The 18,315-nt window shown below is 31.6% G+C and overlaps 2 protein-coding genes across 2 annotated transcripts; one reads left to right on the plus strand and one right to left on the minus strand.

The window, feature by feature from the left end:
• Positions 1-6,692: 6,692 nt before the first annotated feature.
• On the plus strand, positions 6,693-12,877 carry LOC133698455 (proteinaceous RNase P 2-like). The gene is made up of 6 exons (XM_062121376.1): positions 6,693-7,683; positions 8,393-8,494; positions 8,618-8,793; positions 9,053-9,173; positions 12,211-12,279; positions 12,425-12,877. The coding sequence occupies exons 1-6, from the start codon at positions 6,775-6,777 to the stop codon at positions 12,722-12,724; spliced, it is 1,677 nt and encodes a 558-aa protein (XP_061977360.1). The 5' UTR covers positions 6,693-6,774; the 3' UTR covers positions 12,725-12,877.
• A 1,187-nt stretch (positions 12,878-14,064) lies between these two features.
• LOC133699393 (alcohol-forming fatty acyl-CoA reductase-like) lies at positions 14,065-18,080 on the minus strand. The gene is made up of 10 exons (XM_062122625.1): positions 17,928-18,080; positions 17,748-17,851; positions 17,408-17,610; positions 17,187-17,287; positions 16,578-16,770; positions 15,442-15,603; positions 15,233-15,314; positions 14,538-14,804; positions 14,305-14,432; positions 14,065-14,218 (listed from the first exon to the last, which is right to left on the minus strand). Exons 1-10 carry the CDS (start codon positions 18,004-18,006, stop codon positions 14,065-14,067), a joined length of 1,473 nt encoding a protein of 490 aa, XP_061978609.1. The 5' UTR covers positions 18,007-18,080.
• Positions 18,081-18,315: the final 235 nt, after the last annotated feature.

Raw genomic sequence — 18,315 nt, forward strand, 5'->3', positions numbered from 1 at the left:
CTTAATTAATTGACGGATCATACGTGGGGAATATTGATTATGTTCTTAATTTAATTAGATTGAAGTGTAAAGCTTGGATTATTTTTTTCATTTTTCATTGAGAAAGGGTCCTGCTTCGATCTCCGTTCTTCTGGAAAAGGGTAAATAAATCACATCTCCAGCTCAAATATACATATATATATTAATTTTATAGGAGGGCTCTGCAACAAATAGTCTTATTATATTGGTTTTATCGGTTGATTATTTACATAAATGGATAGTGTATATATTCAATTGCATCTCCTAATTAATAAAAGCTAGACCAGAACATCCAGGCTTTCCTTTCATAGCAAACGGCTAGCTAGAACCATTTGCATGTCTCTTATTCTCAGACGTGAATTATTTGCCTAAATTTCTTCAACACAACACTCACTACAACAAGTTCTAGCGAGCATGTCATGGTAGGGGTAAATTAATGAACCAGCCATTACGCCATGGCCATGGTTTTGTAAAATAATTTAGCTTGATTATCTGTGAATTGAAGACACGCAGGGTACGGATGATTATATATACACCAAGCCAAGCATCTGAATTCGTGTCATATTCCATATTGTATGTCAACAAAGCTTTCTTCGTATGTATTACGTAAGTGCTTATGTAATTGAAAGCATTATATTGATTACAAAATAGAATTTCTACTTCCTAATGAAAGAGAATATATATGAAATCGATTTTTTGCTTGACCTCCGGGAACAATTTTAATCATTTTGTTATAGAAATATTCTCTTATTTATGATACGATTTCCACAAAATAAATTCATGGGAAATATATATGGTCATGAAAGCTTGGTGGATATCAAGTAGCACGACTATTACTTTGTCAAATGCATGCTCAAGGAAATGGATGCTAAAGGAGTACTTTTTAAATCAATAAAAGAGAACTTCTTGTTGTTGTTATTATTATTAACGTGCGTATTCGAGTTAGCTTGTGTGTATCTCAATTAATCTCACGGATCCTGAAGTTAACGACTATATAAGTCTCTAGTGATCATCATATTAGCAATCATAAGGCTCAAACTTGAGATCATAGAAAAAGTAAACTCTTTAGTTTTAAATTCTTACTAGTAAGCCACCTACTAGATATTTCAAAAAAAAAAAAACATGATATTAAAGGCTAGCCCCTTGTGAAGGTTTCCTTTATGAAGTCATTCAATTAGTCTACGTATATAATTCCATGTAGAAATAACTTGATGAGATTTAAGGTTAGCTTTCGAGAGGAAATTAAGGAGCTTGTCAGTCCATTCATCAAATAATGAGAATATGCCACCCCATTATTAATGGGAAAATGGCCAATTAACAAATAAATTAGGAGATATATATAACAGTACTCACCGTTGCATTAAGCTAATTAAAAATAATTTCAAAGACAAAAGAGATCAAAGTTTTTTAACAAAAACACTTGGAACTTAGGAAGCTAGATCGATGTGCATATAGACTTGTTAATTACTAACTAACTGCCGGGTATTGCTTCTCAAGAGGAACTCAAAGTATCACAAAGGGCATGCCTGGTCTCCATTGTCGTGATGCCAAGGCATCTTTCATGCTAAGTGTCTGCCATGGCCATTATTGCTATCAAAAGTTTGGACCACCGTATTCCAAGCAGTGCTGCTATTTTATTTGCCATAATGAGGCAGTTAGGCCAGGCCGGGTCACCTACTCCAATATTATTTTTAGCATTCCCAATCCTTCAAGTGGTCCTAGCTCATTACTAAAAGAAGAAGGATATTGGGAAAAGGAAATAAAGGGATCCGAGACAGTCTCCTCGCAGAATATTAACTAACTGGGTTTAAACAAAGAGAGTGACTTCTTCTCTTCAAGATAAATGTGGTCATGGGCATAAAATCTGTAGCCAAGAAGACAAAAAAATGTCATATTTGCTCAAGTTATCCAGCATAGGTTAAGTTTCAATGAAAGATGACAACATTTGCTACCGGTGATGAGACTGTATTAAGAGAATTTACATGTTGTTGGTCGATATTATATTATATTGTATCATGTAACGCATCTACTTCTCCCTTCAAATAATTAAAAGTTATGACTATTTAAATCGGTGACGCAGCCACATAAAGACAAAAGAGAGCAATTGCCCCCCTTAATTGTTTTTAAAATATTTTTAATATTAATATATTAATATAATAGTTTAGTGAAGGGTTAATACATAGAAAGAAAAGTTGTTATTATTGACTTATATCTTAATATAATATATAATATATATGTCTAGCTCTTTACCCTAAATTAATTTTTCTCTTTTCTTTTCTTTTTTTTTCTTTTCCTAACTAATAGAGAGTTTTTTTTTTCTTTTGAGTTGTTGTTCCTTATCTCTCTCATATGCAAATTTCTCTTCAGTACAATTAAATAATTAACCTTTTTTGTTTTATGTAAATTTTCTATTTGTTTCGTTTTCTAATTTTAATTCAACATCGTGAAGTGAAATATTTGATAGTTAAACACTTAAACTCTATTTTGAATAGAGTTAAATCATCCATGGTAAAAAGAAAAAAAAACTTGTCTGCTGGAATTTTTTTTTTCTTATTTACATTACGCTCACATGTAAAGGCGTAATCTATGACCTAAGTAATCAAGAACTCGACATTTCCTTCTCATATCAAGGCGAGGCCCACTCTAGTTTTTAGCTGCTCACCTTTTGTACTCGATAAGAGGAATATGTCAACTGTGGTGGCTTGTGCTTTTTCAAGACGACTCACCATTTCCACAAATATAAGCCTTTTTTCTTTTCATATTTGCCTGTGATCATCGTTTCTCTCGTAAGTATAAGCATGCTGGCAGGACGGTACGTATAGCACGTTCTTAAGAGGGGGGAAATGGAATCAAAGTTGCTTTTACCTGTTATGGATCGTGAATTTATTTTGAGAATACTTTTCTAAGAGTGTGTTTGACAGTGTGGTTGTGGTTGCTTTTCAAATAGTTTTTCGTGTCAAAATACATGTAAATGATGTTTTTTTATTTTTTAAAAATTATTTTTGATATCAGCACATTAAAATGATTTAAAAACACTAAAAACATATTAATTTAAAGTTAATAAAAAAATAAAAAAATTTCAAATTTTGTCAAAAACACTTTTGAAACGCAGAAACAAACAGGCCTATATCTAAGATTGCACCTTTTTTTTATAGGCAATGTGCCAATATCTATTAGTTTTTTTTAATTAAAATAGATGTCCAGATCAGCCTGCGTATACCTCGACTAATTTCATGGGTTCTAAAGTTAACGATCATGTAAGCCTTTAGTGGTTATCATATTAGCAACCACATGACTCAAACTTAAAATCACAGATAAAATAAATTTTTTGATCTCAAACTTTTATCATTAAACCACCTATATAATTATATCTCTTAGCTTTTGATTCTATGCAAAGGTGAGAAAAAAAAATTCTGTCACAAGACATCAGATTATACGAATATATATCCGGTCATGCCATTGCTTTGAACTTTCACAAGCTATAGTCAACAACGTCTACACCGTATATTTTGTCACTCCCATTGCAATGAAATTATAAAATATAAAAATTAAATAAAAAAAATATTTTAGTATAACTTTAGAAATTATTTTAATAAGAAGCTAATTATACTGAATAAAAAAATCATTATCTTAAAATATCATATTTAAAATAAAATTAAAGGCTTCTATATTTTGAACTTATAATGGTATATACCTATTAGATCTCTCTAATTGTTTGTCAAAATTCAACATTCATTCATTATTTTTAAATGATATGGAATTAGGATCCGGTCTAAAAGCTTAATCCTCACTTCCTGAATCATGGGCATTTGAACGAGAGGATAATTAATATTGAATTGGGCTTTTATGTCCATTTATTTTATTATATCTTATAGTAGACTTCCAGACCATCCACTCACTCTCCATGGATTTTTTAGGATCTTGTTGACCTAACCTAAATCAACTCATAATATGATACAAAGAAAAATATTCTAAGACTAAAAAAAAACTTGGCATGCATATTATCTAAAATAAAAAACATAAAAAAGTAAGAAAAATAAAGTAAACTATATAAAGAAAAAAAATAAAAAAAATAGTAACCAGATGTAAAACAAAGATCATGCTACATATTTTTATTATATTTTTATAAAAAAATGTTATGATCTCACAGGAAAATTCGTTGATGGGATAACGGATGACTGTCTCATGGAAAAATTAAATAAAAAAGGTATTGTAAGGCACCACCCATTATTATTAGCTCACAGGTTCAAATTCACTTTTTATTTATTTATTTATATGGAACACTTACTTACTTATTTATTTATTATTGAAGATATATATGATGAGAAAACACATAATCATGAACTAATGCGACATTAATTAACCCTGTAATGTTCTCAAACTCTGAAACTAATTCGAACTGCCGGCCATTTGAGTGCTTTTCCGATTGAAAAAGAAAATGTCCTTCTGAGGCCATGAAAGGTCTCTTCTTATTTGCTTTAGCAACAAGAAGCAGTAGGACTTTTCAAACTTCATTATTCGATATTTGTATTTCGACAAGTTATTCACGTTGAGACATATATGGCCAGAATTTCGAGTGTGGCTTTCAACTTCAAGGAAAGGAACTGAATGCTGAGTGGATAAATTTGCTGATGGGCCACTTCAAATTCTCTTTCAAATTTCGTTCTTGATGTATATGAGTATACATGTTGCCGTAGCCATGTGGCCCATGCTCTGAGAGCTTGGGATCTTCGTGAGTCAGGGCACGTATGACTCGGTGCCTCTTGCCGCGCACTAACGGGAACAGTTCGATCAATATCGACAATAATTGGGTTTAATGGAGTTTTTCTATATCATCCATGGTTTCAACCAAGTATGAATGGGTTTAATGAAATCTTTGGATCATGATAGTCTTGATTTAAATATATAATTAGTTAAAACAAAGGTTTAAGTTTCTCATTTATGATTGTTTCCATGAAGAAAGAGCAGTGCTTAATTATTTTCTCCATGGTAACATGTTTTAATTTTGAGGGGATGATAAACATGCTGCGGCCACAAAATAATGAGCAATTACGTCAATAAAAACCATAAAAAATACAGGAAACATGGAAGTTTATGAGTATGGTAATGATTATTTTTTAAAATAATTTTTGTTTGAAAATATATTAAAATAATATTTTTTTATTTTTTAAAATTCATTGTTGATATTATCACATCAAAACAATCCAAAAATACTATAATAATAATTTGAAAAAAATTTATTTTCTAAATTTTAACAAAACTTAATCTCAAAACCCCCCGTTAAAGCCTTCTAGAACATGATAATGAACTCTCAAAAACATACTGTGGCGGTGAATTTGGAACAATATTATATACCCGATCCATACCTTTCTTTCCAAATGGGTGTGCAGAAAATTGAGCCAAATTCTACAATTAATGTGACTGTGAGGAAAGCGAATGAGGTGGGCAATTCTCATCACATGAGGCAACGAGATGGAAGACTTGTTGCAGTGGAAAAAGAGTAAATAAATCAAGAAACGGACGTGTAAACTTGATGATCAAGATAGCAATTATTAGAATATAAAAGAGTGAAAGACCCATCTGTCGCCACTGTGAGAGGCGCCATTTCTGAGCTTGTTAGGAACATTCAAGCTTAGAATTCAAACCCACACTCAAGCATTCGTTTGGTTAACAATTGATATTGTTCCTCGCATTATTTGTATCGATGATTCACTTCTTGTGATGTCATGTCGATGCACGACCAATCCACTATTTTATTGTTTAGGTGATTCTTCTAGTGAATGACGTCTCAATAGTTTTGTTGATGCTGACCAACTAGTTGCAATATCAATACATTTATTCAAAATAAACTTATTAATATGTTTTGCATCCACTAGGATAGTAATGGTATGGGGGAATTTATGGATTTCTCATTGATATATTTAAAAATCAATTATTTAATATAATAAATATAATATAATATAACCCGGATGATAATCTATGAATTTATAGAATTTATGGATTTCTCTTTGATTTTTCACAGCATTAGTGGCATTAGAGATGCTAATCTAATCAAAAGTTAATGAATTCCGACCTAAATGAATAAGTTTTTTTAAATAGTTATCTTATCAATAGATACTATATATGATATAAATATTATAAAACCCGGCCTAAATCTAAACTAAGATATATATTTGTATTATATAGATACAGAGGTAAAATATTTACACTTTTTTTTAATCTAATCTAATATATACATATTTATAATCTTATCATTTAATATATATGAATATATATTGTATTTTTTTTTTGTTAAAAATAATAAGTGGATAATAAATATTCATAAAAATATCTAAATTTTTTACTCAATAAATAATAAATTAAATAAGAATATGAAAAAAACCCGATCCGTGGAAACCGTTTCCATCCCTAAAAGCACTACCCCCATCATTATCTCCATTTACTTGTAAGATAAAATGAAGTCTTCGATATCGGTTTTGTCAGGGGCCCATCAGAGTGGGCTATTGTTTAGGACAGTTGGTTTTCCTTCGGCCCAAGCCCATTTAGCACAAAAAGAGCACTAAGATTATTATCTAAAACCTAGCCCATATTTCTAAGCCTTCAAAGCACAAAACCTTTTTATTTCTTTAAAACACTAAAACCAACTATAAATCAATACTAAAGCCTAGCCCATATCCATAGTCTACATGGTTTTTCTATTTTCAACGTCTAGGGTTTTTGAATACTGTCCTTGCCTTTCCTCTGAGAATTCCATCCATGGCAATGGCTTCCCCAGCCAACAAAAAGAAACCCAAAAGCAACCAAACCCCAGAATCCCAATTCAGCTACAACCTCAACTTCTATTCAAAATCCAAAGACTTACACTCTGCTATATCCCTCTATGACACTGCAATATCCCAAAACACTCGTCTCAATCAGCACAACTTCAACACTCTGCTTTACCTCTGTTCAATCTCACTCAATGACCCATCAACGAAAGACTTGTCCTTGCAATATGGGTTTCGAGTTTTTGATCATATGGTGTCTAATGGGATCAAACCCAATGAGGCCTCGATCACAGCTGTTGGTAGACTAGCTGCTGCTAAAGGGGATGGTGATTATGCTTTTGATTTGGTTAAAAATATTGGGGTTTATAATGAATTGCCAAGGTTGAGGACTTATGATCCTGCATTGTTTTGTTATTGTGAGAACTTGGAGGGCGATAAGGCTTACGAAGTGGAGGAGCATATGGGGAGAATGGGGGTGGGTTTAGAAGAGGGGGAGATTGCGGCATTGTTGAAAGTTAGTGTGGAGACTAGAAGAGAGGAGAGGGTTTATGGGTATTTGCAGAAATTGAGGAAGATGGTGAGGTGCGTGAGAGAAGAGACTGCAAAGGTTATTGAACATTGGTTTGAGGTTTTTGAGGGTAATGGGGTGGAATTGGATGTGGGACTAGTGAGGGAGGCGGTTTCAAGAAATGGGGGAGGGTGGCATGGGCTTGGATGGATTGGGAAGGAGAAGTGGGTGGTGAGGAGAGGAAGTGTGGATGCTGGTGGAAAATGTTGTTGTTGTGGGGAGCAGTTGGTTTCTGTTGATATTGATGATGATGAAACGGAGAGGTTTGCCGAGTCTGTTGCTGGATTGGCTATGGAAAGGGAGGTTAAGGCTAATTTTAGAGAGTTTCAGGTGAGTGGTGGATGTGTTTATTTTTCTACTTGGTTCTGTGTGGTTTTTGTTCATTTAGTAATGGATTGTGCATTAGTTTTAATTTTCACTCTACGCGTATTTTGTTGCTATTGTTGTGGTCAATGCTAAATTTGCTAAATTTGAAGTTTTATAAAGATCCAGGACTTTGAATAAAAAAAGAGAGAGGGGGAGAGCGATTGGGTGAATTGGTGTTTATCACTGTGAACGAGTTGGTGTTTTTTCATCAAGTGATTGGGACATTATCAATGTTTTATACGGTACATTCTCTGCATATACATGTGATTGACAATAGTTGCTAAGCATTTTCTTCACATGTGCATATAGTCATTCTTATTATGTTGGCATAGTAACTGAGCCATTGTTTTGAAATGCTATTGCCCTTTAACATGCTTTGCCTTACTAACTGGCAGCGTTCTTCAAGTACATTAAATGGATGGAAGGATCAAATTCAGTTTAAATATTGTGATTTTTGTATATTTAGATAGGCGATCTCTTCTAGCTCAACTTGGTTAAAAAACATGCAAATGCTATTGTGTTTTCATAGAAAATCTCAATTTCATGATGACTTGGGAGTGCTACAGAATTTAAGTAGCAGTTCTTTTTAAGAAAAAAAAAAAAATGCTGCTCTTATCATTCAAATCTCTTTATTCATATTCTCTCTCCTAACATTCTGTATATTATACAACAGAATTGGCTAGAAAAACATGCCAACTATGAAGCAATAATGGATGGAGCAAATATCGGACTTTATCAGCAGAATTTTGCAGAAGGCGGATTTAGCTTTTCTCAGGTTGTAGATGTACATTTGAACTGATACTACTTTACCTATCTCTTCCATTAGGTATGCTTCTTTAGTAATTGCTATTTTGTATAACCCATTTGCTATATTTTCTCACAAATTGAAATAGAGCAGCTTGATGCTGTTATAAAAGACCTGTACAATCAGAGCGGGAAAAAACAGCCACTTATTATTTTGCACTATAAGCGTCTCCGAGCACTGCTGCAGAATCCTTCCACTAGAGAGCTGATTCAAGAGTGGATAGAAAAAGATGTTCTTTACACCACGCCTCATGGTTCCAATGATGATTGGTATAAGCTTTTAGAACTGATGCTTGTATGTATGTGCGGTTATTTCTATAGTTGAAGGATTATTTGTTGTAAAAATCTCCTTTTCACCTAATTGTTTTGGACTTTAGACTATTATTGTTCTAATTCACTAAGAGCTTGAAAGTTTTCAAGCATGGTTTTTCCAAAATGTTGACTTGATTGGATGTGTCAATTCCTTTGTCCTGAAAAGCTTTTTTTTATTTGTACATGTATTCTATTAATAAGTTCTTCTGTATTTCAGGTATTGGCTATATGCTGCTGTCAAACTTAGATGCTTGCTAGTAACAAATGATGAAATGCGAGATCACATTTTCGAACTACTAGGAAGCGACTTCTTTGTCAAGTGGAAAGAAAGACATCAAGTATGTGCTATGTCATAATTAAGCATAACTCTAAAAGACTTGGTCATGTCACCTTTCATCATCTCACATATTACCGTGGATTACAATAGTATATTTTTTCAAAATTTTCACTTTGGTCCTTAAACTTTTCTTTTACACAATTGAGTCTTTTTTAGTTCAAATTAGAGCTCAATTGTATGTTTTTTAGGGGATAATGATTGAATTGAAAGACAGAGGACTAAAATGAAAAAATTAGATAAAATAGGAGGTAGGTCTCCTATTGGTTTCAAAAGTTCATTTGTGTCCCTCATCTTTTTAAGCAATTAGTTAACCAATACCTATAATTTTTAAAAATACATTTTGGTATCAAACTTCATTGTTTTTTTTTGAAATCCTTTTTTTGGTGGAGGAGAGAGAAGGGTTTGTCGGATTTTCTACTTGGGAGAGAAAGTTGGTGTTGAGGAAGATTTAGGCCCCATCAAAACAGTTGATTTTTATCTCAAATGGTTCTTATATAGTGAGGGGGTTACAATTAGGTGTTCTTTTACTTTGAAAACAACTAAGCTCTGAAAGATTTTTGGTTTTGGGTTGATTTCGGGTTTCAGACTATTTTTTTTTTGTTTTTGGAGGCTATGGATTGATTTAATAAAGTTTCTAGGGTGTTTCCTAGGTGTTTTGGGTAAAACATTTGTTGAAAGTAAGTTTTTGGATCAAAAAAACAAATAACCCTGTATTTCTGGCCATACTAGTGGCTAGATGGTGGGATTTTCAGATGACACTTCATCTTGTTTTTCAAAGAAACTGTGTTGTCCGCCCTATTAAACTTAAAAAAAATAAAATTCAAAGGCATGTGCGTGTGCTTTTTCTTGATTGGGCCTAACATACGAACCTCAACAGCACCTGGCATCATTTTTTTTTATTGATGGTTTTTTTATGTTTTTTTTCAAATAATTTTTAAATTTTAATTAACACCCCTTTCTTTATGATTTATTTTTTATTTTTTAGTCTTTCTTGAATAATGATTATTTTTTAATTATATTCAACGGTTAGTATGGTTCATTTATAATTTTTTTTATATTTTATATAGATTAAATAATTTTTATAATATTTTTAATATATGCAACCTTGCATAGTGTGGTTTTACGTTTATTTTGTTCAATAAATTTTATGTGTGTTAATATCTATTACAAATTGATTTTCATAAACAAATTTATTGGACACAACCGGGTAAATGACTCATGTTGCGATATTAAATATCTTTATCTATATTAGTATCTTAATTTTTCTAATTATGTTTTTATTTATCATTGATTACTTTTTTTTTTCATATATTTACAGAATCATCAATGGTTTATTTACTTGTATGCATGCATGAGTTTTTCGATTTATATTTACAATTTTTATGTAAAAAATCGCATTGAAAAATTTAACATCAAGTTTATTTGATCATGTATTGGTGTTTTCAATTTGATCATTATTTTTATGATTTCTTTTATTTTTTCAATTATGTTTTTATTTATCGTTGATTACTTTTTTGTTTTTCATTTATTTACACAATATTAGTGGTTTATGTAATTAGATGCATGTATAAGTTTTTTGATTTATATTTAAGATTTTTCATGTAAAAAACCATGTTGAAAAATTCAACATGTTCAAGTTTATTTAATCATGTATTGGTGTTTTCAATTTGATTATTATTCTTATGATTTCTCTTATTTTTTCAATTATGTTTTTATTTATCGGTGATTATTTATTTTTTTTCATTTATTTACACAATCTTTAGTGGTTTATTTAATTGGATGTATACATAAGTTTTTTTTATTTACATTTACTATTTTTTTATGTAAAAAACGGCATTAAAAAATTAAACATGTTCAAGTTTATTTGATCATGTATTGGTATTTTTAATTTGATCATTATTCTAATAATTTTTTTTTATATTTATGTTTATCGTTGCTTCTTTTTATTTTTTCAATATGATTCAAATAAAATCAATTTATTTAGTTGGTGGGGATTAAAAAGTGTTTGCAACGTAGTAATATTTTATTGGAAAAATAATACAAACTCATAGGGTAGCGCGGGCACCAATAACTAATCCTCTCCAACTGGTGTCATTCTAATTTCCTGGATGTTGTTATTCTTCTAAGAAAATTTGGTGAAACAATCATTTCTAAAGAAAATGCAAGGCATCTGCTTGTCCAATATAAGTTTCTCTCTTTTTACCCAAATATATTATTGTAGTGGCACATTTTATTGGAGACATCTTCTTAGACTTAAATATCCCTTTTGTATCACGCACATAGTTTTCCCCAGTTATTATTTTCTAAATCTGACTTTAATAGTTTTCCCCAGTTATTATTTTCTAAATCTGACTTTAACTGTTATTTTAATACTAAGAATTGTAGCATTCATCAATGTAAATGTCTTTTTTAAGTCATTTTGGTTAATTAGTGTTTTGTGAATTAAAATGGAGTTGTTTTCTTCCATATTTATGCATAAGTGTTGAGACTTATGTGAATGTATTTTGTCGCAAATGAGACTGACTGACTTGATGCACCATAGGAATATCAGGTGCAACTATTTTTGATGAATGGTTATATTTCTCTTCACAAGTATGTACATATTGAGGCCTATATGAGGTTAACTTGTGCTGTCATATGCTCGTGAAGAAAGCAATGCCTACTGTTCCGGGTATAATGACCATCTAGGTTCATCTTACCTTTATTGATGGATTATATGCTTAGATATATTCCTATCCATGGATGAATAACTAGAGGTTTTGGTTTCTTTTCAACTCCTAACTTTAGATGAAGCATCTCTCCAACACCATTTGGGTCTATGGAGTGCTTCACCCTTCTTAAAATAAGGGTATGCCATGGTTGCTTTGGTTTATTCCACGTTCGGCAACCAAAAGAGGTTCCATTGTCCCTAGTTGTTTCCAAGTTATTTCCTTGTTTTGGGTTGTTTTTTTGCATAGGACAGCACTCCTTTATGGATTTAGTAGTGTTTGGTGAATTATCATTGACGATTCTAACTTTTTTTTCATTCCTGCATGCAGGTTCGATATACTTTTGTCAAAGGGAACTTGGAACTTCAAATGCCGCCTCTGTTTTCGATAGTTATCCAGGTATTGTTTCTAACATGGCCAGTACTGATGCAGAACGGCAGTCTTCAAGTTGCTTAGTTATAGGTCTAGGTTTTCCTCTTATTCTTCCCTTTCTTTTTATAATTACACTTTTAGTGTTCCTGAGATGCCAGTCTTTTGGTTTCAGGAATCAGAAAATGGGTCGTGGCATGTCCCTGTAGCAGGTGATGGCAATGATTCTCCGCAAAGCTGGCTGTGCGTTTCTAGGCCAAGATCTTGTGATGCTCTTAAAGAAGCTTCGTGCATGGAAGAGTCGAAAGACGGTAATGATAGTCGCTGCAATAGTAAATTACCGACCTTTGGCAGACCAGAAAGACTTGCAAGTTGCAAACATAAACTCCATAGCCGAGATTCTTTTCAAGAATCTGATGATAAAATCACAGCTCTGACTGGAAAAAGGAAAGAGAGGTCCCCATCTCCTTCCTAGAGCATATTCCTTGTGACCAGCGCCATTATAAGTTAATTTTTTTTTCTCAATCTAGTACATGAATTATGAATCAAGGTTCTTCAAATTAGGAATAATTTCTTCTGCTTTATAATTCTTACAAGAAACCATAATAAAGCATTGTTTTAACCATCATTATAGTATTTATTCTTCCTCTCTTTGAGGATGATAAATATGTTAATGAATATATCTTGTAGCCAATTGGTTAGTTACATGTGATATTGATTTTATTCATGTAAAATATATTTATTATTAGTAAAATTTTTTTTATCATTAATATTCATTTATATTTGATTAATGAACCTAATGTTTAATTAATAAGTTTATAGTAAAGATAAAGTTTATGAGACATGTTTTTCAAAGAAAATTATAAAGTTGTAATTATGAGATTTCTATTATATTAAAGCATTGTTCTTAAATATTTTTTTTTCCAATGTTCTATTAAAATTTGATATTAATTAGAGCTGTTGAAATTGATTTATATTATGTCTTTTTATTTATGATAGGAAACAGTTGTTCTTGTAAACTGAGACTTGAGAGATACTTAAAACTAATATGTAAGAACTTGAAGATGACATGACACTGAATTGATCTGCAAGATAATTTCATATGGAGAGATTATATGTGTCTTTGAAAAGATTCATATAACAATTGTGTAAATGATACTTATATTTGAAATCACTAAATTATCTTATACAGAAAGTGTTATGTTTTAATCATAATATATGTTGTTCTAATCAAGGATAACAAACAGTCATATATTAAATATAACATAAACTATATTTTTGGACCCAACTTCCTTGTGTTTCATTCATTTACTAAAGTAATAAACAATTATTTTCTTAAGGTCTTGAAATAATTTTAATTTACAATAGTTTTCATCACTTATTCATCCTCTACTCTATTGTAGTCTCCATCTTTAATATAATCTGTTGTATTCACTCATTTGATTCTCCACTTAATAGAAATATTCATTGTCTTCAATTATTGGAGAACACATATAAGAAAGATGGAATTAGGTTTAAAGAATTATTGTTGATTGTAATATGAAATTAAGTGTTATTTTTCTGTAGATAGTAAAAAAAAACCTTCTTTTAAGAACCCTAACAAAACTTTTTTATTTTTATGTAGAAGAGAAAAATTAATAAATTTCCTCATGAGCAGTCATAAGATTTAAATATAGAAGGTAAAAAGAGCACAAGTCTTCCCAATCATAAATCCACTACATGGCAATCGAAATTAACATAAGATGATCAATATTAGAAATATTTAGGTATAAATTCTCAAAATAAAATAAAAAAAGGATATAATTGTTCAAATAATTAGTTAATCACATATTTAACAAGACCAGGAATATGAACATTCATCATATAGTCTTCCCAATCAATGCTAACAGGATCAAAGTCAAAATCATTTGCTTCAGGACAAGTCTCTCTTGATGCTATTCGCAACTTCTCCGCATTCATGTCATCAAATCTACATAAAATAACAATTTGGCACCATCAAAACAATATTAATTGATCAATTAAATATAATAATATATAAAAATAAATTATACATACATGCCCTCGAAGAACACATAAGGTTTATAAAGGTCTACCAAACGCATCACCAGCTTTGCTTTCCGATCAAGAACAGTATATACGTCTTGATATCTTTTAAATAGCAGTGTGTTGAACAATTGCAATGCCTGCGAGTAATTAAGAAAAAAATAATATTAGCTAAAATAGAATTAAAAAAACGATAAGAATGTAGATAAATATAATAAGACTTTCTAATGAAATCAAGGAAACACCTTCAATGGCAGTAGATAACGAATGGTCATGTATGTGTAGAACTTAGACATGCTGCTAAAAACAGTTCCTCTGCCAATTTTCACAACCTCTCCTTCCTTATTAATCCATGGGTTTTCACTGAAATAACGAAAACTAAAATCATGAAGATTTGAGAATTTCACTGGATTTCTCAACGAAGAACCTAAATGATAAACGTTCTCTGGATGTTGTTTGGCACGGGCTACCATGGCCACGGTAATTGCATTGACAACCATGTCAGCTGGTATCTGCAATATATTCAGAAAATGTTACTTTTTTTAATCTTTTATCATGCTACCTGAAGGCCCCAATTGATTTTTTGAATATTTACGTGCATGTATATGTGTTCTCAGGTTGGACCAATAAAGCCTCTGGTTCACTATATATTTCACTGGTCCAACAACTGGTTTCATCGGTTCGATTGTGGTGCCTAGTCAACATACAATTAGTTCTTATGTTCAGCTAGCCAAATCAAGTTTTTTTTTTTTTTTCCAATACAATATATACATGTAGATCCAACCCTTTTCCTATTCAAGCTTTGATTCACTAGTCGGTCCGATCAATTGATTTATATTGGTTCTGATAACACTTGTAGCCTGTGGTTTTCTTTATAATTTGGATATTTATATTTCTGGTCCATGCTTGAATCAGAGGAGAAAAGGAGAGATCTTATTACCACGTCAAGAGTTGCTTGCGGGCCAGAAATAAAGCACGAAACTTTGCCTATACCGTAGCCCACAATTATGCTATCAATAGTTCTGTGAAACGATGGAGATTAATTTGAAATATGAGATTTAAGAAATACTAATAAAAAAAAGACGTATACACACATGTTAATGGGTGTTTTCTGTGTGTATTAACTTAGTAAACAATAGATAAATTTACCTTACACCTTCAATCCAACCAGGAAATGGTTCTTTGTAAGTACTAGCTACCATGGTGGGTCGAATAATGAGTACGGGCAAATCATCATTGAAATTCACCACGAGCATTTCTCCCATTGCCTTTGTAAATACGTAGGTGTTTGGCCATCCAAAACGCCTTGCCCTACAATATCATATTAAGAGGAATATATATATATATATATATATATATATATATATATATATATATATATATATATATATATATATATATATATATATATCACAAATTAAAGAAAGACTCACAGGCACAAAAAAATTGCAATTTAATTTAATCTCAATTTGTTTCTGTTTCTTTTAATTTGGTTTTTATATGGCTTCTAAGTATTTAGAATTCATAACCTATTATTATTAAATTCAGCTATTACTAGTAAGTTGATTTGATGACCTATCAATCTAGAGCTTGGTTTAAGTTATTTTTTTTAAATTATTTTAAAAATTTATTTGGTCAAATTTTGATGAGATTTATTTGGATTACCTTCAAGGATTTTAAATAATACTTTTTAAATTAATATTCTTTTAAGTGTTTTAACAAATCAAAATAATATTATTTTAAACTTAACAAATCCATAAATCTAGACCTACTAACCATGCATAATTCTTCAAGAAAAGAAAAAACAAATTAATACCGCTCAAGTTGATTGGATGACCTATTAACCTAGAGCTTGTTTCAAGTTATTTTTTTCAAATTATTTGGGTTACCTTCAAGGATTTTAAATAATACTTTTTAATATTTTTTAAATTAATATTCTTTTGAGTGTTTTAACAAATTAAAATAATATTATTTTAAGTTTGATAAATCCATAAATCTGGCCATGTCTACTAACCATGCATAACTCCTCAAGAAAAGAAAAGAAAAATACCGCTCAAGTTGATTTGATGACCTATCAATCTAGAGCTTGGTTCCAGTTTTTTTTTCTTCAAATTATTTGGGTTACCTTCAAGGATTTTAAATAATATATTTTTAAATTAAAATTTTTTAAGTTTTTTTAACCAATCAAAATAATATTATTTTAAACTTGACAAATTCATTATCAGTTGAATCTAGCCATGCCTACCAACCATGCATAACTCCTCAAGAAAAGAAAAAACAAATACCGCTCAATGCCGAGATCCTTCATGGCTGAAGTGATTTCTTTCTCTGGAACATCTTCTAATACGAGTTGATTTAATTTATCTTGCACCATTTTCTTTTCAAAGTTGATATCTACTTTATCGTCACCCCTTTTGGCCATACCCATATGGTATGGTTGCTCCATTATCAGTCCAGCATCTTCGCCGCACACATAAGCTGAAGTCACAACATTTTGTTGATGGTAAGAGTTAATGCGCATTAAAGCACAGTAAACAGATCGACATAATATTAATTTTCATCGACCCCCCCCCCAAAAAAAAAACATTGCAAGGGCTGGTGTTTGTTAATACTTGGAAATCAAATAAAAGGAACTCTGCCTAATTAAATTGTACTCATCAGAGATGCTTCGTGCATTTGTTTGGCTAGATGGTTTTGCTTGCAATATAAGGATTTAATCAGTATTAAAGACAGAGTATCGAGGGGGACTATGATACTGGTTCGGAATTGGCTTAGAATGAAGGATATATCAAGGGGGAACTTGAAGTTTCGAAATTTTCATAGTTATCGGGAGAACTGCGCTATGAAACGTCAAAGCATTAATTTTGCTCCTCTAAAAAAAAAAGTGTACTCACCGGTGGATACATGGACAAGCATCTTCACGTTAACACATTTCTTTGCAAAGTTTAAGACATGCAAAGCTCCCAGTGTATTAATGCCAAGTGCAACATCGTATCTTTTGTGTATCGCATGAATAGGTTCGAGCACACATGCAAAAACAAAGAAAGAATTAGTTTGTGTTGACATTATTTAACGAAAGAGGAGATGTAGTGTTCCTATAATTTTGTTTAATTACCTCTCATCAAAGTTGGTAGTGGCAGCAAAATTAAGCACAACATCAATTTCTCTCCACATTTCATCCTTCAAAGAACAGTCCTTCACTCCCAACTCTTCATAAGAGATGTCACCAGCGACAGGAGTTACCTTTTCTGATATAAAGGAATGTAGACTTGCACCATGTTTCTCCCTTATAACCTTAAACAATTCCTTCCCTATGACCTATCCATCCTCGCAAGTAAAATCGGACCCGAAAAATCATTAAAAATTCAATCATAATTCTCGATGGTATTTTTCTTTTCTTTTCTTTTGGGCCAGTACTGATATTTGATTGTCATTTTAGGCATCGTGTTTAGTACCTCATCATGGAGACGTTCTCCAGCAGACTTGGCATCTACAGCTCTTAAAAGGAGATAAAACTTCTTCACATTTGGCTGAACCCTCAATATTTTCTCCACAAAAACTGCAACAATTAAGCGAAATTGTTAACTATTTAGCATAATCTCTATAAAAAGAAAAGGAAATGAGAAGATTCATACTCTTTGCTAGATACCCAGTGGCACCAGTGACCAAAATGGTCTTGTTCTCAAGAAACTGCAATACACTCCCCAATTCCATTAGACAAGATTTGATGTAGAAACAATCAAAGAAGAAATTATTTCATGCACTAGTTCGTTTGTTAAAAGATGAAGGATAAAGATAGATCAAGCGATAAAGATAACTCTCTACATGCGGTGAGCATTTATAATAATTTCCGTGCCCAGACGGTAGACAACTACAGTATTGACCACCATTGAGATCTTGCTAGGACAGCTTACCGACCAAATCTAATAGGCACACAGGACAAGAAATGATGAGCAGATGAGGTAATATGTTTAAGATTCTATATAACGTACGTGTATGTCTCGTATTTGCCACACTGTGAGC

Source organism: Populus nigra, chromosome 7, assembly GCF_951802175.1.
Source record: "Populus nigra chromosome 7, ddPopNigr1.1, whole genome shotgun sequence".
In the NCBI taxonomy this organism is placed as follows: Eukaryota; Viridiplantae; Streptophyta; class Magnoliopsida; order Malpighiales; family Salicaceae; genus Populus; species Populus nigra.